General features: G+C 46.1%; 11 protein-coding genes across 11 annotated transcripts; 6 read left to right on the top strand and 5 right to left on the bottom strand.

Annotated features, from left to right (window-relative positions):
- Nucleotides 1-12: 12 nt before the first annotated feature.
- On the bottom strand, nt 13-1,065 carry Bathy10g03440 (predicted protein; the record flags this gene model as incomplete). The annotated part of the gene is made up of 1 exon (XM_007510641.1): nt 13-1,065. The coding sequence occupies one exon, from the start codon at nt 1,063-1,065 to the stop codon at nt 13-15; it is 1,053 nt and encodes a 350-aa protein (XP_007510703.1).
- Nucleotides 1,066-1,327: 262 nt separating this feature from the next.
- Bathy10g03450 (cupin 4 family protein) lies at nt 1,328-2,860 on the top strand (the record flags this gene model as incomplete). Its single annotated transcript, XM_007510507.1, has 1 exon — nt 1,328-2,860. The coding sequence occupies one exon, from the start codon at nt 1,328-1,330 to the stop codon at nt 2,858-2,860; it is 1,533 nt and encodes a 510-aa protein (XP_007510569.1).
- Nucleotides 2,861-2,981: 121 nt separating this feature from the next.
- On the bottom strand, nt 2,982-3,602 carry Bathy10g03460 (predicted protein; the record flags this gene model as incomplete). Its single annotated transcript, XM_007510607.1, has 1 exon — nt 2,982-3,602. The coding sequence occupies one exon, from the start codon at nt 3,600-3,602 to the stop codon at nt 2,982-2,984; it is 621 nt and encodes a 206-aa protein (XP_007510669.1).
- A 199-nt stretch (nt 3,603-3,801) lies between these two features.
- Bathy10g03470 (predicted protein) lies at nt 3,802-6,279 on the bottom strand (the record flags this gene model as incomplete). The annotated part of the gene is made up of 1 exon (XM_007510570.1): nt 3,802-6,279. One exon carries the CDS (start codon nt 6,277-6,279, stop codon nt 3,802-3,804), a length of 2,478 nt encoding a protein of 825 aa, XP_007510632.1.
- A 795-nt stretch (nt 6,280-7,074) lies between these two features.
- Nucleotides 7,075-8,514, top strand: Bathy10g03480 (predicted protein; the record flags this gene model as incomplete). The annotated part of the gene is made up of 1 exon (XM_007510788.1): nt 7,075-8,514. One exon carries the CDS (start codon nt 7,075-7,077, stop codon nt 8,512-8,514), a length of 1,440 nt encoding a protein of 479 aa, XP_007510850.1.
- A 531-nt stretch (nt 8,515-9,045) lies between these two features.
- On the top strand, nt 9,046-10,407 carry Bathy10g03490 (cystathionine gamma-synthase; the record flags this gene model as incomplete). Its single annotated transcript, XM_007510455.1, has 1 exon — nt 9,046-10,407. The coding sequence occupies one exon, from the start codon at nt 9,046-9,048 to the stop codon at nt 10,405-10,407; it is 1,362 nt and encodes a 453-aa protein (XP_007510517.1).
- Nucleotides 10,408-10,647: 240 nt separating this feature from the next.
- Bathy10g03500 (predicted protein) lies at nt 10,648-12,885 on the bottom strand (the record flags this gene model as incomplete). The annotated part of the gene is made up of 1 exon (XM_007510799.1): nt 10,648-12,885. The coding sequence occupies one exon, from the start codon at nt 12,883-12,885 to the stop codon at nt 10,648-10,650; it is 2,238 nt and encodes a 745-aa protein (XP_007510861.1).
- A 381-nt stretch (nt 12,886-13,266) lies between these two features.
- Nucleotides 13,267-13,479, top strand: Bathy10g03510 (predicted protein; the record flags this gene model as incomplete). Its single annotated transcript, XM_007510500.1, has 1 exon — nt 13,267-13,479. One exon carries the CDS (start codon nt 13,267-13,269, stop codon nt 13,477-13,479), a length of 213 nt encoding a protein of 70 aa, XP_007510562.1.
- Nucleotides 13,480-13,810: 331 nt separating this feature from the next.
- Bathy10g03520 (translation initiation factor IF-2) lies at nt 13,811-16,246 on the top strand (the record flags this gene model as incomplete). Its single annotated transcript, XM_007510631.1, has 1 exon — nt 13,811-16,246. One exon carries the CDS (start codon nt 13,811-13,813, stop codon nt 16,244-16,246), a length of 2,436 nt encoding a protein of 811 aa, XP_007510693.1.
- Nucleotides 16,247-16,501: 255 nt separating this feature from the next.
- On the bottom strand, nt 16,502-16,804 carry Bathy10g03530 (predicted protein; the record flags this gene model as incomplete). The annotated part of the gene is made up of 1 exon (XM_007510741.1): nt 16,502-16,804. The coding sequence occupies one exon, from the start codon at nt 16,802-16,804 to the stop codon at nt 16,502-16,504; it is 303 nt and encodes a 100-aa protein (XP_007510803.1).
- Nucleotides 16,805-17,545: 741 nt separating this feature from the next.
- On the top strand, nt 17,546-18,166 carry Bathy10g03540 (TP53RK-binding protein; the record flags this gene model as incomplete). The annotated part of the gene is made up of 1 exon (XM_007510801.1): nt 17,546-18,166. The coding sequence occupies one exon, from the start codon at nt 17,546-17,548 to the stop codon at nt 18,164-18,166; it is 621 nt and encodes a 206-aa protein (XP_007510863.1).
- Nucleotides 18,167-18,180: the final 14 nt, after the last annotated feature.

Below are 18,180 nucleotides of genomic sequence, written 5' to 3' on the forward strand. Positions count from 1 at the left end.
GCATTATTATTATTACTTTTCTGGTTTCGTCGAGCAGACAATCGTCGCAATTGAGATACAATGCGACAACTGCAGCCACTCGTCCGCCCCGTCTACCAATTTCTTCTCCACTTCGCCTAGCTTCAAGCAAATTTCAGCTTTCATCTCGTCCTCGAGCAAGTCACTATCAGCCAAATAGTACCCAAACTGCTCTAAGATTTGCAAACAAGGAAACCCGTCTTTCAAAATATCCTCCGCTAACGCCTGCGATTTTTGAGAATCCCCGGCCACGCAGAGTTGCAACAACTCTTCGATTTTCTCATCCGGAATCACACCGGCAACTTCGCGAATGCGATCTCCAGTAAGTTCTGGTCCAAACAAAGACGCCGCGGATTGTAAAAGAGTAATCGCTTTACGCATATCCCCCGCAGATACGTGTTCTAACGCTTGCAACGTCCCTTCCGCCAACTGTAAATTTTCTCCTTTCGCGATAAAGTTTATTCTCTCGTGCATTGTCCCTCCATCTAACGATTTAAATCGAAACTTTGCGCATCGAGAAGAAATCGGGTCTATAATTTTGCTCACGTAGTTACACAGGATGAAAAATCGCGTCACTCTGGAGTACGTTTCCATCATTCGTCGCAGCGCCGACTGCGCGTCGTTCGTCATCGAATCCGCTTCGTCTAAAATCAGAATCTTATACGGCGGACACGGGTATCCCGGCACTCCTTCGCCTACCGTCGTCGACGCGAACGATTTAATTTTCCCTCTCACGACCGAGATCCCTCGTTCGTCCGAGGCGTTTAGTTCCAGCACTCTTTTTTTCCCCAACTCTGGTCCGTACAGTTGTTTACAAATAGCCAACGCGCAGGTCGTTTTCCCCGTTCCAGGCGGGCCGTAGAATAACATGTGCGGTAAATTGTGCGTCTCCATCGCTTTCTCTAACGCGGAGACGACTTCAGTTTGGTACGCCACGTCCGAGACTTTCTTCGGTCGGTATTTATCCACCCACGGTTCTTTCTTCTTCGCTTGGACGTGTGCGTGGTGTTGGTGATCGACGTCCATTTGTTCTTCTTCTCCGCCCATTTTTAAATAATAACGCAGACAGACACAGAAGAAAGTTGATTTTGATTTGCGTGATGAGTTTTTTTTCTTTTTTTCTTTTTCTTTTCTTTTCTTTCGAATTTTGTCTGACATCATGTCTGAGACCTGAAACTGCTCCTCTGAAAATTCTTCGGTCAAAAGAAGGAGGAAAAAAGAGCAACTTTTTCTTTCTTTCGACAAAGAAAAGAATTTTAACTTTAACGACCACAGTTAAAGCACCTCCTATCTGCTGTTCGTATCATCGATGACGACTTTTATGAAAACGACGACGACGACGACGATGAAAACAAAGGCGGCGACTCCAGTTGTTTTGATGAACTGCTGCTATTGCACCAGAAGAAGAACCGGAAAGCAGTTAAAATCGGGGGGGGATTCGTTGTCTGCCGCCAAAAAGAAAACACGAACGAAAAGAAGAATGCATTCGAAGACTCTGAGTGTGAGAGCGAATCTAAAAGTTGAAGTGTGGGAGAGGACGTCCATGCCCTTGAGCGAAGAGAAAGCGGAGACATTCTTTCGAGAGTTTTGGCAGAAGAAACCCCTTCTGATGAGAGACGCGATTCCGAACTTTAAGTGTCCGTTAGATACGAATGAACTCGCCGGCCTGGCGTGCGAAGACGAATTCAGTTCTCGTCTGATGCGAGTGCGAGAGGAGGATAAAAAATGGACGTTGGAAGTTGGACCGTTTCCGGAGGAAGTGTTGCAGACGTTACCGGACGACCAAGCTTGGAGCTTGGTGATTAATGAGTTAGACTCGAAAATACCGGCGATGAATAGCATCATCACGGATTTGTTTCCGCAGTTTCCGCGGTGGAGAATTTCGGATATTCAAGCGTCCGTCTCGCCAGAGGACGGAGGCGTAGGCGCGCACTCGGATAATTTCGACGTGTTTTTAATACAAGCCATAGGAGATAAACTTTGGTCCGTTGCGGATAACGAGGCGTATTGGCCGGATAAAGACGAGTCGTTCGTTCCGAACCAAGACGTTCGTATTTTGAAAGAGTTTGTCGCGGACGATAGCTTTTTGTTGAAACCGGGGGACATTTTATACTTACCGCCGAAAGTCGCGCACCATGGGCTGGGGAAACCGCACGAAAAAGGAGCGTGTTCAGTGACGTTAAGTTTAGGCTTTTTAGCGCCCATGCACGAGGAGATGATTTGGTCGTACGCGCAACAAGAATCGAGCAAGTATAAAGACGTTCGATGGAGAGACCCGTGGATGAAACCGGCGGAATTGGGAAAGTCTGGAGCCATCGATAAAGATGCCATATCGCACGCCTGGGGCGTTTTGAAGAAAGCGGAACCAAAATCAGAGAGGGATGTTGCGGTTTGGATGGGGAAACATGCCACGGCAAAACGGTTCGGGGAGTCCATCGCGTTATTCGACGAAAAAGGATTTCTAGAACAACTCGGCGCGAATAAAAGAGAGATTGATTACGACGCCTGGGAAGAAGCTGGGTTTCTGCAAAGAAACGAAAGCGTGCGGTTCGCATTCATCGATAGCGTAAACGATAATTCCATGGACAACGGCGACGACGACGACAGCGGGTTGTTATTCTTTGCTGGTGGGATTTCGTGGACGATGAAAACGGACGAAGGAAAAGCGATAGCGTATACTTTAGCGAACGAAGGCGAGCTCGAGTTCATCGGGAAACCGTTGAAAGAGAAGGAAAGTGTGGAGCTTTTATCGCAATTGATCAACACAGAGTTTATATTCGTACCAAGCGACGAGGATGAAGAGGATTACGATGAGGATGATGAAGACCACGAAGAGGAATGAAAGGAAAAATTTAATACCGTCTCGACGTGTTCGTCGTTGTTTTCATTTAGCTAATTTGCCGCATATTACACTGTAAACTACTTTTACATCCTACATCTATCCATCGCTATCGTATAGTACATTACAAAACCAACGTCTTTTTCTGCCCTCCACCTCGCTGTTTCGTCGGCGGCGGTTTCTTCCTCACTCGTAACTCTCTCGCGCAGCGGTTACAAAAACCGTGCTCTTTGACTAAACCTTGCCCGAACCCTCCGCAGTTGGCGCATCGAATCATTTTAGCAACTATCGCTGGATCTTCCGGCATCACCCACGTGCAATAGTTCGTCTTCTCGTTGTAATAGTACTCCCGCTTTGTTTTCTTATCGACAGTCGTCTTCCAATAAAATGGTGGCACTTTTTCTTTCTCCTTCTTTGTCTTCTTCTCTTTTGGTCTCGTCCAGCGAGATATGTTCAACTTTGCGTTGTAATAGTACGCGTGATTGTCGTAGTCTTCGCTCTTCCCTTCTCGCCATCCTTTTGGAAGAGGAGGAGGTGGAACGTTCTCTTCCTCATCATTCTTTTCTTCTTTGTCTTCTTCTTTGGGGACGACGACGGCGGGGACGATGCCTTTCTTTTTCAGTCGTTCGAGCAAAGCTTTCGGGAGCGCTTTTGTCTCCTTCGTTGGAACGGCCTTATCGGCGGCGACGGCAACTTCGTTTGAAGGTTTTTCGTCTTCTTCCTTCTTCTCATCGACTTCTTCCATTATCTTTATTGTATTACTGCTACTACTCTACTACGAGAAAAAAATGAGGAAAAAAATACGCATGTGTGAAATAAAATGAAAACCAAAGAGTGCGAGGAAGAGTGAAAAACACGAAAAGGAACCAAGTGATTGAGTGAGTGCTTTTAATAATGTGTGCATGGTATTAGTTTGATCATCATCATCATCACTCGACGACGACTTAATCGAACAACTCGGCGTCTCGGTCACCTCCACCTGGTTTCTTCTTATCTGTTCTCAAAGGATCGTTCGACGGCGACTCGCGTTCGAGGCGAACCCAACTCTTGTACGCGCCGCCGCCGCGCAAGACGTTCAAACGCTCCTGTCGCTCGCGTTTGCGAATGTCATCTTTCGCTTGACACGAGTCTCGTTCTTTTGTTTCTTCAAATTCGATGTGTGAGACGGATTGTTTGGAATGCTCGAACGCCAGGTGAGTGTTCATGATTGGCGCCGGTAAGTCTGAGTAGTCTTTGTCGTAGTCGTCGAAAGCAATCTTGCAGTGCGCGGAAAACAGACGATCCCACCACATGTCCGCGTGTTCGCAATCGTCTGCCTTCGAGAGCAATTTTAAGTTTGCTTTCTCGAGTAAGAAAACAAAGCCGTCTTCACCGTCACCTTGTAAGTGGTACCAGGAAGAACTTTCCGGGAGGACGTGGTATTCGAGCTCGCCAGATATGTACACCTCTTTGGTATCGCGGTCGGTGATTTTTAACGACTTTGTTTTGATGGAGACATCAAGGTGGTGTTTCGTGTATCGATCTTTTGGGACTGTGTTTACGATGACTTTGACTTCCGAACTCGATTGGCGCCAACGGATGGAATCATCCATCAAGGACACCCATACATTTTCTTTGTTTCGTCCCATGTGACCTTTGTCGTAATGGATTTCAGTCATCCCGAACGCGTGTTTCTCCACGCGCTCAATCGGTGTCCCGTCGCTGTGAGTGAGTTTATAGTTTTGGTACGGCAAATCGATCGCTTTGGATGGTCGTTGCGCGACGACTATTTCTTTTCCGGCCGATATCTCCTCTTGTAAAATTCTGCCGAACCCGTAGCCTTTGAACGAGAGCGTCTTTGCAGCAACAAACTCGATGCCGACGAAAGAAAACTTACCTAAACCGAGCGTTTTCAGAACGATCTTCTGCTCTTTGTCGATGGCGTTCATGTATTTTTTCGCGTGCTCGTTATCGTTGGCGAAATCCATTTGAAACTCGACGCAAAGAGACGTCGAGGAAGAAGGAGAAAACGCTTTATTTTCCTTGTTTTCGTCTTCTTTTGTGGACGATGATGAGACCAATTTCACGCTTTCGATCAAGACTTTCTTCAACTCGATGTTTGCACTCTTCGAGATGTACTCTCTCAACTGGAAACGTGAAGCCGTAGTGAACATCATCAACTTTGCGTTGACGCACTCGAACGTGACTTTCCCGTGCCCGAGATAAACGTCTCCGTCTGTATTTGAATCGTAATCCACGATACCAAATTCAGACGTCTCGTATTGTTCGTGCTTGTCGTTCAACACGGCGGACATTTCCGCGTTATCTAAATTCGACGTCATCGCTCGGAACGCGTTTCGATACATTTCGTTATCGGGGTCGAGGTGTTGGGCCCGGGCGAAGCACTTCCCGGCGGCGTTGTGATCTGGAACAAAGTCTTCTTTTGAAAAGCCGGGTTCGCCTTGGAAGCCTTTACCGAGAAGATACCACGCGAACGGTTCGACTTTTAAAGATCTGTCGTTGTATTTGACGTATATTGAGGCCTCTTTGTACGACATCTTATATTCGTCTTCTTTTCCTTCTTCTTCTTCTTCCTCCTTCTTCTCTTCTTTCTTTGTCTCCTTTTCCGACTCCTTCATACTTTCTTTTCTACTCACCCCACCTTTGCAATTTTCAATCGCCATGGCCGCATCCAATCTCGCTTGTTTGAAGCAATTCGCCTTGTAAAACATCTGCGAACGTTGAATGTACGCCATGGAGAGCGACATTGGTTTGAGAACCCACTTTGAGACATAGGTGTAATAGTCGCCCGGCTTTCGGTTTTGCGAGTGTTCCTCTCGAATCGCGCGGAACATCGCTTCTTCTTGCTCCAATTTGGTCACCGTCTCCAGTCTCGGCGGTAAGCACACTGCATTGACTTCTTTCATGACATATCTCCCCAAATCCTCTCGCGTCAATCGTTTGGTTACGTTGCATATGACCTTATTGTACTCGCCAAAGTAAGAAGGCTGTTCGCTCGCTGGAAGTAACTGGTAGCTTTCGCGAAAACACTCTAAAGCGTCTGGGAAACGATTCAATCCTTTCAACGCCATAGCCGCACGCCATTTAGCTTTTGAATTCGTATCTCTACATTTTAATGCGTCTTCTAACGCGAGCGTATATTTCCCAGCTTTCTCGTACGTCAGCGATCGGTTGCAATAGAGAGACTCGAGGACGAGCGTTTCGTCTTTGTTCCTTTTTTTTTGTGAAGACGACGACGACGATGACTCTAAAACCATATCGATGCACATCGAGTACGTTTCGTACGCGGCGATGTAATTGCCATCTTTTAAGTGCGCGCTCGCTTTCGTTTTGAAATGGTTTAGTTTGATCGAGTTTAATGGTTTTGTCGTCGAAGGAGAGACGAGGCGTTGTTCGGTCTCAGATCCTTTTTCCAAGAACATGTCGTCTGTTGTTGGAATGCAATCGATATGATCAAATCAGAAAGAAGTTTACTCCTCTACGTATTCTTTTCCCACTCACTCACTGGGTATGGATACTACTACTGCCTCAACAACAATACGAATTGAACGAGATAGATTTAACGTCTCGATGCTGTTTCTCGTTCTCTTCTTGTTCTTGTTCTTGTTCTTCTTCGTTTTCCGTTTTGGAGAAAAAAAACGGAGCGTTACGTTACTTTCTTTTCAATTCCAAACAATTTAAATTGTAAAATAAAAAATCCAGAATTAACTCTTGCCCCGATTACTCAGATTTCTTACAATATTTCCAATATATACTGGCGCAATATTTATTAATATCAATATATACGTAATAATATTCGGGAAATTGTCTGATTCAAGCGAGATATGAAATTATTCGGAAATAATAAAAAAGAGAATAACCCCTGATACGACATTCATTGTATCTATATTGGAAAAATCCAGCGTATTTCACAATCGATTATTTTTTTATCTGTAATATAGGCTATAATCTACGGATTGTTGGACATATATGTGATTCAATAGGAAAGAGAAACTAAAAAAAATATTTAATTCAAGAATATTTAATTATCGTACCTAAATCTATAGTAATAAATATTTATATATAGTAATTCACATCAATATAATTACATAAAGTTCTTGCTCGAATTATTTGTATGTAATATAGAGGAACTTCTCGTTTTTCACCTTTCGAGAGGAAGGCTGCTAAAATGTACCTCGTCATAGAAAAAAGCGCTTGCCCAAAATCGAACACACAGTATGAGCGCGACCGTCACTACCTCATCCTTCTCGTTGCCCCCGTCGTTACAAAGATATCAGTGTAACCGATGTGTTTTTCGCGACAATGACAACCGTCAACAGCTCGTGTCTTCGTCGGGACGGCGATTGCAAAAATCATCGGTGTCGACGTCCGTATCTTCTTCCTTGGAAGGAGACAAAACGATTGTCATCATCGGAGGCACCGGTCGAGTCGGTTCGAGCTCTGCGAATGCGATTCAGAAAGCTCTCTCCGAATCCTCCTCGTCTTCGAAAATAGTTCTAGCCTCTAGAAACAAAGAGTCGTTCGAGGAAACAGTTTCGAGATATCCTGGATTACGGTCTAAAACGACGACGTTCCGGGAAGTGGACGTCTCCGATATCCAATCCATCGAAAGTGCCATTAAAGGCGCTGACTTAGTCATCAACACCGCGGGACCGTTCCAAACAGTGAAGACGTGCAACGTTTTAGAGGCGTGCATCAACGTGAGCGTACCAAACTACTTGGACGTGTGCGACGACGGGTCGTACGCGAAAAACGCGAAGAGTTTGGACAGCAAAGCAAAGGCGAGTAAAGTCACCGCAATCACGAGCGGTGGCATCTACCCGGGCGTCTCGAATATCATGGCTGCGAAAGCGATCGAGAACCAACTGAGGGATGCCAAGATTGCCCGGGAGAGAAACGACCAAGACGAAGCAGCAGAATCATCGTCCTCATCGCAAGAAGAGAAAGACAAAATCGAGTACTTATTGTATAACTATTTCACCGCCGGCTCCGGTGGCGTAGGCAGCACGATATTAGCAACCAGTTTCCTCTTGTGCGGCGAAGAGGTCACGATATACGAAAACGGGAACGAAGTTCGAATGGAAGCGGCGAGTTCGCGGAAAGTTGTCGATTTCGGTAAAGGCGTTGGAAAACGCGAAATTTTCCTCTACAACTTGCCCGAAGTTGAAAGCACACACAAAATATTCAACGTGCCGACCATCAAAGCTCGTTTTGGAACGAGTCCTGGAATTTGGAACACGGCCATGGTCGCCATGGCTCGATTATTACCGTCTGATGTTTTAAAAAACAAGGAGTTGATCCAACAAGTCGCTTCGGCGTTGATGCCTCTGGTGAAACTCGTCGACGCCGCGGTTGGAGAGAAGATGAGCATAAAGATCGACTGTAAACTGAAAGACGGTAAGATTAGCACGAGTTTATTCACGCACAACAAGCTGAGCGAGTGCGTCGGTCAAAGCGTCGCCGCGTTCGCATTGGCCATGTTGGAAGGAGAGAGTTCCTACGGCGTCTGGTACCCGGAAGAAACCTCGACTTTTCTGGACCAAGACCTCCTTCTCGCGAGAGCGTCCGAAGGCGCCAGTCAGTTTCAGTTGAGCCAAGCGCCTTGGAAGTTGGAGAGTCAACCTATAAACCTCGGGTTTGGCATTTCCCTTGAATAATGATGTACTAATGATACTACTACTACTACTGTAGTATGTATACCTGTTCTTTGTTGTTGTTTGTTATTTTTGTAAGCGCGTTTCACCTGTAACTCAACGAACCGATCTCTCAAAGGCAAAAAATTAACCTATTTTGTAGTGCTTATTATTCTGCGTCAGATAATCTGCTTCATCAAATCAGTGTGGGTAACACACACGCGCACTTCGTTTGTAACAATATCTCTCTCTCACAGGTAAGACTTCCAACGATCTCTTCTTTCGACATCTCCCCCGACGCGCGCGTACTTTGTTCGTGTATGCCTATTTAAACGCACGTGAGGGATACTCAACGCGTATTAATATTGTCTTATCCTTTGCGTCGTCTCGCGATGACCTTTTTCTCTCATCTCCATCGAGAGACCAAAAGCGGTGCGGTTCGATGGATTTTTATTCTGTATAGTCCTTTTCTAATCACTGACGAGATAGACTCTTCATCATCATCATCAATACTCATCAGGTTTATTGTATTCTAAACAAAGCAACACATACAATATGAACACACACACGAGCGCGTTGACGTCATCCTCCGCCCGAGCGGCTCTCGTGAATACCAAAGTCCTCTCGCTTCGAAAGAAAGGACGACATGCTTCCTCCTCTTCCTCCTCCTCAGGAAAACAAACTAAAAAACAGACGATGATAATAAAAGCGGTATCGAACTCGGTCACGCCAGACAACGATTGGGGAGAATCCACGCAAGCCGTTCACAACGGCGAGAGAGGTGGGAGACCGAGAATCTCAGATTCCTTGACGACTCCAATCGTGTGCACGTCCACGTATACGTTTAAAGATACCCAAGAGTTGATCGATTATCAAGAGGGTAACTACGGGTCGTTCGAGTACGGGAGGTACGGGAACCCGACCACGCGGGCGGCGGAAGAGAAAATTCGCTTATTGGAAGGTGGCGACGATTGCTTACTATCTGCTTCCGGGATGTGCACCGCAGTGACCATGCTTCTTTCTTTGGTTCCAGCCGGAGGACACATCGTCACCACTACGGATTGCTACAGAAGAACCCGTCAGTTTATCCAAACGTTTCTCCCGAAGATGGGTATCACGTCGACGGTTTTGGATCCGTCCGATTACGATGGTTTGCAAAAAGCCTTGGACGAACACGACTGTTCCTTGTACTTTTCTGAGTCGCCGACGAACCCTTATTTAAGGTGCGTTGATATCGACAGAATTTCAAAGATGTGCAAACCAAAAGGATGCTTAGTGTGCATCGACGGGACTTTCGCGACGCCGTGTAACTTGAAGCCGCTCAAGTTTGGAGCAGATCTGGTCATTCACTCCGCGTCCAAGTATATGGGAGGTCACAACGACGTGCTAGCTGGTGTCATTGTTGGACAAAAAGAAGCCGTGAGTAAAGTGAGAGCGTTCCACAACATTGTCGGAGGGGTTTTGGACCCGCACGCGGCGTACTTGATTTTGAGAGGTTTGAAAACGTTGAGTTTAAGAGTCGAAAGACACAACTCGAACGCGCAAAGGTTAGCCGAATGGTTGGAGGCACACCCAAAGATTGCGAAAGTTCACTATCCGGGCTTGAAATCGCATCAAGATCACGAGGTAGCGAAGAAATATATGACTGGTTTTGGCGGGGTTGTTTCTTTTGAAGTCGACGGAGATTTGTGGCAAACCGCCAAGTTTATCGACGAATGCAGGTTGCCGTACATCGCGCCATCTTTGGGAGGTGTCGAATCGTTGATCGAACAACCGACGGTTGTTTCTTACTGGGATCAAGGACCTGAAAAAAGAGCGGCGATTGGTATTAAAGACAATCTCGTTCGATTCGCGTGTGGTATCGAAGATTACGCAGATATCGAAGCGGATTTCAAACAAGCGTTAGATAAAATCTAGTAGAAGAAAAGTAACAAACATAAACAGTACCTTGGTACCAGGGTACAACAATAACAACAACATCCAAACAAGAAAAAGAGTGAGCGTATGTGTGAGAGAGAAAGAGATTGAGAGTGAGCGAGAACAAATGATTTATTTTTGAGTAGAAGTCACGTCAAAAATGCTAATATTAATAAACTTATCAAGAGTAAAAACAACTGCTTTGATGAACCCCGCAGCGCTTTCCTTTAAAGTACTTTTTTACGCGGCAACTGCGGCTTTTTCTTTCGGTTCGACCCATCGATCATGCTCCTTGATCAATTCAATCAACTCCTCAGTCGCGCCTTCCATCGGGATACCTCTTCTGACGACTTCCTTCCCGACGTACAAATCGATTTTACCAGGAGCGCCTCCGACGTAACCAAAATCGGCATCCGCCATCTCCCCTGGACCGTTCACGATGCAGCCCATGACGGCAATAGCGACACCCGGCAAGTGACCAGTCTTTTCAGCAATTTGGGCGGTGACTTCTTGCAAGTCAAACAACGTACGACCGCACGACGGGCACGAAACGTATTCCGTCTTCGTGTTTCTCATGCGCGAGCCTTGGAGCAAACCGAACGAAGTCGTTCTCAAAAAGCTTAATGGAATTTTTTCGTTTCCGACGTATTCCAAGAGGACGCCGTCACCGTTACCATCGCACAACAAGCCACCAACTTGAGCACCACACTGGATAACGACGTCAGATTTGTCGCCATCAACGATGTGCTTGTGGTGAATCACCGGAATCTTCACGCCATTCGCTTGCAACACTTCAAAGATTCTTCTCGAGGAGTGGATTCTCGACCGTCCTTTTTCGGTTTGAATCAAGAGCATGATGGCATCGATGTCCTTCAATTTTGCTAAATCTTCGTTGCTCTCGGAGCCGTTCAAAGTGACGGCAAACCGTTCGGCGCATTCTGGCAACGCTTCCTTGGCGATAGCTTGCGCCAAAGATACGATAGCAATCGCGTTCGGCACCGGGTTCTTCTTCAACTCGGCTTCCGGGACGAGAACGCCGCAGCCAATCTCTTGCAATCTTCGGATACTTCTCATGGCCTTTTCTTGAGAAGCTTGCGGGGCTTGTCTCAACAAGATAGAATCAGACGTCGCGATGTCTCTGAGCGGCATACCAACGGCGAGCATGCAACCCAACTCGGCGTAAAACTGATCTTCAGATTCTAATTGTTCCACCGTGACTGAGCTGATTACCGAACCGTCTCTGTGTAAGACGTTTCTGTAATCGATGGTTTCGTCAGCCTTTTGTTCCGGCAAATCACCATTAAATCTTTCAAACGATTGGAAATCTCTCTTTGTTTCGGTGAATTTGTCCTCACCGCCCAACTTTTCCGCACACGCCTTCATGCCGAGGTTCGCCAATCTCGTGCACGGTTCTATCTCCAACTCAGAGGCTTCCGTCAACGAAACACGAATTGTATCCCCTAAACCATCGAGCAATAACGCACCAATACCAATGGAAGACTTCATTCTACCATCTTCACCCTCGCCAGCTTCAGTAACCCCCAAGTGCAACGGATAATCCCATCCAAGCTTGTACATCTCGTACGACAACAAGCGATAAGCTTGAACCATGACCAACGGGTTCGAGGCTTTCATCGAAAACACAAAGTTGTGATAATCGTGTTTGCGGCAAATTCTCGCAAATTCAAATGCAGACTCGACCATACCAGCCGGAGTATCTCCGAATCTGGACAAAGTACGCGCAGACAAAGATCCGTGGTTGGTACCGATACGCATGGCGACGTTGTTCGCTTTGCACTTCAATACCAACGGCGTGAAGACCTCTTCAATCTCATCAATTTCCGCTTGGTATTCCTCGTCCGTTTCGTACAAGATATCCTCAAATTTCTTTCTGCCATCGGCAAAGTTGCCCGGGTTGATTCGAATCTTGTCCAAGCAATCCGCCACCGTCATCGCTACTTTCGGCGCGAAGTGGATATCGGCTATGATGGGAGTGGTATAGCCACTTTGCAACAACTTGTTCTTAATTTCTTGGCACGCTTTCGCTTCTTGCATACCTTGAACGGTAATTCTGACCATTTCAGCTCCAGCGTCGGCGCATCGCATGATTTCGTTCACCGTCGCGTCCACATCTCTCGTATCCGAAGTCGTCATCGTTTGTTTCACAATAGGGTGATCCGAGCCAACTTTCACGTTACCGATTTGGATAGTTCTGGTTTTACGTCTGAACGTTTGGGTGGTGTCCGGACAGTACAAACCGGTGGGAAGCAAAACGCCTCCTTCCGTCATTTCGTGTTGCTGAACAGCTTGAGCGCGGATGGCTCTTTGAACTTTCGTTCTTCTGTTGTTCGATGAAGAAGAAGAAGTAGATGATTTTCTACTTGTTGACTGGGTTGAAGAAGAAGAAGAAGAAGAGGAGGAGGAAAATTGTCTGAGAACCACTCGGGAGCTCACCATCGAGGATGATAAAGCGGACATCATTTCACTGATTTAAGCGCGCGCTGTCGTTAAAGAGAAATACTAGTAAATTCTTCTTTTATTAAAGTGTGCAGGAAATCGCCGGCGCGTGCAAAAGAGTGATGATGATGATGATGATGAGAGAGTTGGATTGGATTTTTTTATCTCTTCGAGGACGACGAAAATCTTAATAAGACAACATCGATCTCTTCTTTTTTCTTCTTTTTGAGCAGAGCGTGTGTACGAAAAAACGCAGAGAGGTTAAAAAAACAAAGAAACCCTCCTCTCTCTCTCGCTCCAGCGATAAGGGTCTAAACTCTCTCTCTCTCTCTCTGTCTCTCCATTTAAACGCGCGCGTTCTATTATAACACACACAAACAAGTAAGTAGAAAACAAAAGATCATGGCATTCGTTGCGGGAGGCATTTCTACGCTCAGAATCAGCGCGGCAAACCACGTCCGCCCGAAAGGCGCCAAGGAGAGTCGCAAAAACAGACCGGTGAAACACCGCCCCAGCGATAAGAACCGAGCGCCGACCAATTACCCGACCGTGGATCCCGCCGCTGTGCCTCCGGTGTATACCATCGTCTCGGAAGCGCCGAAGAAGACCGATTAACCGCGTGAGTGCGCGCGCAACAATTAAATACATATATGAGAGAGTAGCATTCTTGTAGTAGTTTTATTATTAGCCTTCCTTGTTCTATATTATACATTTATCCGAGAGGGGACGACGTAATCCTCATTTTTCACTTTCGCCCTAATACCACTCGAGTCGACTAAAACCTCAAAAGCAAGAGAGAGAAGCTTTCTTTTACACACACAAATAATTTTCTCCCTACAAGCCTCACTCCTTTATTTATTTCATCGTTATTATTATAGTATTAAGAAGACGATTCAGACGAGGATTCAGACGACGAAAACTCTCCGTTCGTACGAACGAGTAGAAGATGTTCCTTCTGTCTCGATACAAATATGGGAGGAGTCGTCAAATACTCGGGAGAGTCGCGAGGACGACGATTGGATTGTTCGAAGAAGAAGAGAAGAAGTTTGCCGATGATGATTCTCGCAAATTCGTTTCGTTGAGCAGAAGCGAGAAGGAAAAAGAACGAAGGAGGAGGACGAACAATCGCGCGTGCTCGTCGTCGTCATCATATTCGGTGAGAGAATTTCAGACGAGCGCAATCGCAGAAGCCAGACCTGGGCAGAATCGTTCGCCATCCGGCGCTGGGAAACCGAAGAAGTTCAACAAGAAAAAACTGCCGCCGGCGTCTGTTGGCGCAACAGAGCAACAACAAAACAGAGGAGGAGACGAGAGAGGAGGAGATAAAGCACAAAAGACAGAAACAGAAGGAGCAGCAGACAAATCAAAGCAACCTTTCACGAGCGTTTACCGGAAAATCAAGGTGGTTGGGAAAGGAACCGTGAGGAAGAAAGTCGAACGCGTCGTAGAGAAGAAGGAAGTGAAAGCGAAAGCGGCGGTGGAAAGAAGACACGTGAGAATCAACGAGGGATCGACCGTGAATGAAATCGCCAAGGCATTCGGCATCGAGAGTGAACAGATTATCAAGCTTCTAGAAGCACTTGGAGATTCGACGTCGCTTTCGATCGAAGAGAGCGTGGCGGCGGATTCCATCGAGCTCATCGCTGCCGAGTTGGACGTGGATATTACCATCATCAATAATAATGATAGTAGTAGTAGTGGTAGTAGTAGTAGCAGTCGTGATAGTAGTGCGGTTATGAAAAAAAGACGACCGACGGTGTGTGTCATGGGTCATGTTGATCACGGGAAGACGAGTTTACTTGACGCCTTGCGCAATGCTTCAGTCGCGGATGGCGAAGCCGGTGGTATTACGCAACACATAGGCGCTTTCGTCGTAACGCTTCCAGAGTTTAATAATAGCGATAATAGTCTGGGAGAGTTGACATTTTTAGATACGCCTGGCCACGCAGCATTCTCGGCTATGCGTCAAAGAGGTGCTTCGATCACAGATATTGTCGTTTTAGTCGTAGCGGCGGACGACGGTGTCATGCCACAAACGAAAGAGGCGTGCGCGCACGCGCGCGTTGCAAAAGTACCAATCGTAGTTGCATTGACAAAGTGCGATAAGCACAATGCAGATCCAGATAGTATGGAAATGCAAGTCGCGAGTGATCTCGGGTTAGAGCTCGAAAAGTTTGGCGGGAACGTACAGGTCGTGCGAGTCTCTGCGCACACTGGTGAAGGTTTGAAAGAGCTCTCGGAAGCATTACTTTTAGAGTCAGAGCTTATAGATTTAGACACAAAAATGGATAAATCGCTCGTTCACGGAGCGGCTTTAGAGGCTCGATTAGATAAAGGGAGAGGACCAATAGTGAACGCGGTGTTGAAACGAGGAACGCTCGAAGTCGGTGACTTTGTTCTCTGCGGCTCAAGCTGGGGTAAAGTTCGTTCGCTAAGAAACGCGAAAGGAGAGGAACTTAAATCCGTAGAACCGGGCGATCCTTTCGAGATGATGGGTTTAAAAACAGTTCCAAACGCAGGAGATGCAATCCAGTCGGTACCTTCGGAAGAACGCGCGAGACGTTTAAGCGAAGCACGAGAAGAACGTCTCGAGCGAATACGTTTGCAAAGTGCCGATGTGACGGGAACGTCTTCGATTACATCGGTTTTGTCTGGAAGAGGAGGTGATAATAGTGGTGGTAATGACGAAACAATTGATGATGGATATCAAGAGTTGAATTTGATTGTCAAAGCGGACGTTCAAGGGACTGCAGAAGCTGTCAGAGATTCAGTCGTTGGTCTCGGTACCGGTAAAGTTGGCGTGAAAGTCGTCTTTACTGGAGCTGGGCAAATAAGTGAAGGAGACGTTCAGCTCGCCGGCGCTATAAACGCACCTATTCTAGGTTTCAACGTGCGTGAACCAAACAAGAGCTTACAAAGCTTGGCAAAGTCGAAAGGCGTTCAAATCGTACGACAAAACGTAATCTATCGTTTATTAGACGAAGTCGGTGCCATGCTCTCGCTGAAAGCGCCGATGGAAGAATACGAAGAAATCGTCGGTGAAGCAGACATCGTGCAGATTTTTGACATGACCGGAACAAAAAAGAACAACGCTTCTCTCGTGGCTGGTTGCGTCGTCTCGATCGGCTCCATCAAATCGACGGAAAAGTTTAGGATTCTACGAGATGGCGTCCCTATACACGAAGAAGGTGCCCTCTTCAGCTGTTCATCCATTCGTAGACACAGATTAGAGGTTGAAAGCGTAGGTAAAGGTACAGATTGTGGCGTTTCGCTCGATGATATTACCGATTTTCAAGTTGGTGATACTATTCAGTGCATAACGATCGGGCGAAGACCAGTTGCTGCTGTGAAAGTTGCGACAGGAGGCGCAAAAGTACAATAAAAATAGAAAGAAATCAGCTAGCGGCGATAAGAAAGAGAACGTTGTTGTATCATATATAGCATACTGTGTTCAAATTTATTCGTCGTTGTTGTTTAGAAATACACGCACTACTTCACTCTTACTTACTACTACGTTCCTTTCCTTTGTTGTATAGATCATCAAAGTGTTATTTGTCTGTGAGAGTAGCGACCTATTTATAAATAATAGGCAATTCTGATGGGGTGGGCTTTTTGATCGCAAAGAATATAATTCTTTTTATATCGGACACTCTTCTTCGAACGCGGCTTGCTCCTTTCTGCACTTTTCGAATTGGTTCGATCGATAGTCCATGCACGCCGCGTATTTATTCATCGTTTCCGGGCATTTCCCTCTCAAGTCTTTCAGAACGTCCAACATGCAACCGGTCACTTTCGCGCCTTCCTTCAAACACATTTCCGGGTCTTGGTTCCCTTTTTTACACGCCAAGTACGCCGCGGTTTGGTTCGCGCACCTCTTCTGCAAGTGCTTGTGCGAAGCGAATAAAACGCTCGACGTCGGTGCGCTCTCGTTTTCTGACATGATCTTTCTTCTAAACTCTGCTACTAAACTCTATTACACACACAAACAACAACAACAACGAAGCGATTGATTGCGTTTTTTCCGACTCAAAAAACGTTATTCTTTTCTCTCTCTCTCTCTCTCTCCCTCTCTATTAACACTGGGGTACGATCACAAAACACCCTCTCTCTCTCTCTACACACTCTCTCTCTCTCTCTACACGCTCTACACTCTCTCTTTCTTTCTCTCTCTTTCTTTCTCTCTCTCGAACAGCAGCGAAGAAGATGTGATGATGCTGATGATGATGATGAGTGCTCTCTCTTCCAGCCTTTTTTTGTCTCTTTTTTCGATCGAGTCGAAAAAAGTACGAGAAAGTTTAGGTTTCAGAAGGGCAGTTTTTTTAGAAAACAACAAGAAAGAAAACACAACGAACAACACACTCTTCATTCATCAAAACGACTTGTTGTTGACGTATTATTTGTTGATATGGGAACGAAGACGAAACCTACATCATCATCGTCATCAGATACAACTCCTCGTGCTGCTTCTTCTGCTGAAAAAACGTCGTCCAACTCGTCCTCGTTCTCGTTGGAACCCATCGTGAAACCGAAAATCAAGTGGTCTGCTGCGGACTTGCCGGAGATATCACCAGTCGCTCCTTTTTTGATTTCCGAAGACGAAAGAGAAGCAGGAGCGGCATCATCGAAACAGAGCAGCTAAGAAGAAGAAGAAGAAGAAGACAAAGAAGTGAGAATACAGGAAATGACGGAGACTACGACGACTACTCATAAACATCAAACATTTCCAGTCGATGGGTTTGAGAATGACTTTACGCTGGAATTGATGTTGTTCGAACAAGTGACCAACGCGAAAGAGATTTCGGATTCGATAAAATCGGGAAGTTTTGACGTTGAAGTCGCGCTGATGAATCCAAAAACGATATTCACGGAAAATATCGTTCGATTAGCGACGTTTAAAGCGATCGCATCGATGGAAACGAAGTGCATGGTTACGAGAACATTACACTCTGAAATCATATTCAATGCGTCGCCGAAAACAAACATAAACGAAGCGTTTCGAAGGTTCGGGGCTGGACCAGACTCGACAGCGATATTAGTCGCGCGGGTGTGCGATAAAAAGAAGGAACAAATAGTAGTAGACACGGGTAATAGTAGTAATAGTAGTAATAGTGAAGAACACATCAGAGAAAAAGTTAGGAAATGGATCGATGGGAAAGAGATTGCGGCGACGAGAGAAAACTTACAACGCTTCGCGGACACAAACGCGATTAAGAAATATTATAAAATAGACGCGGCAGAGCTGAAAATAGCATCGCTGGAAGACGGCGTGCTCATGCGCATAGGTGCCAGAGAAGTAATTTGAGCTCCATGTAATAT

Source organism: Bathycoccus prasinos (genome assembly GCF_002220235.1).
Source record: "Bathycoccus prasinos genomic : Chromosome_10".
Taxonomy (NCBI): domain Eukaryota; kingdom Viridiplantae; phylum Chlorophyta; class Mamiellophyceae; order Mamiellales; family Bathycoccaceae; genus Bathycoccus; species Bathycoccus prasinos.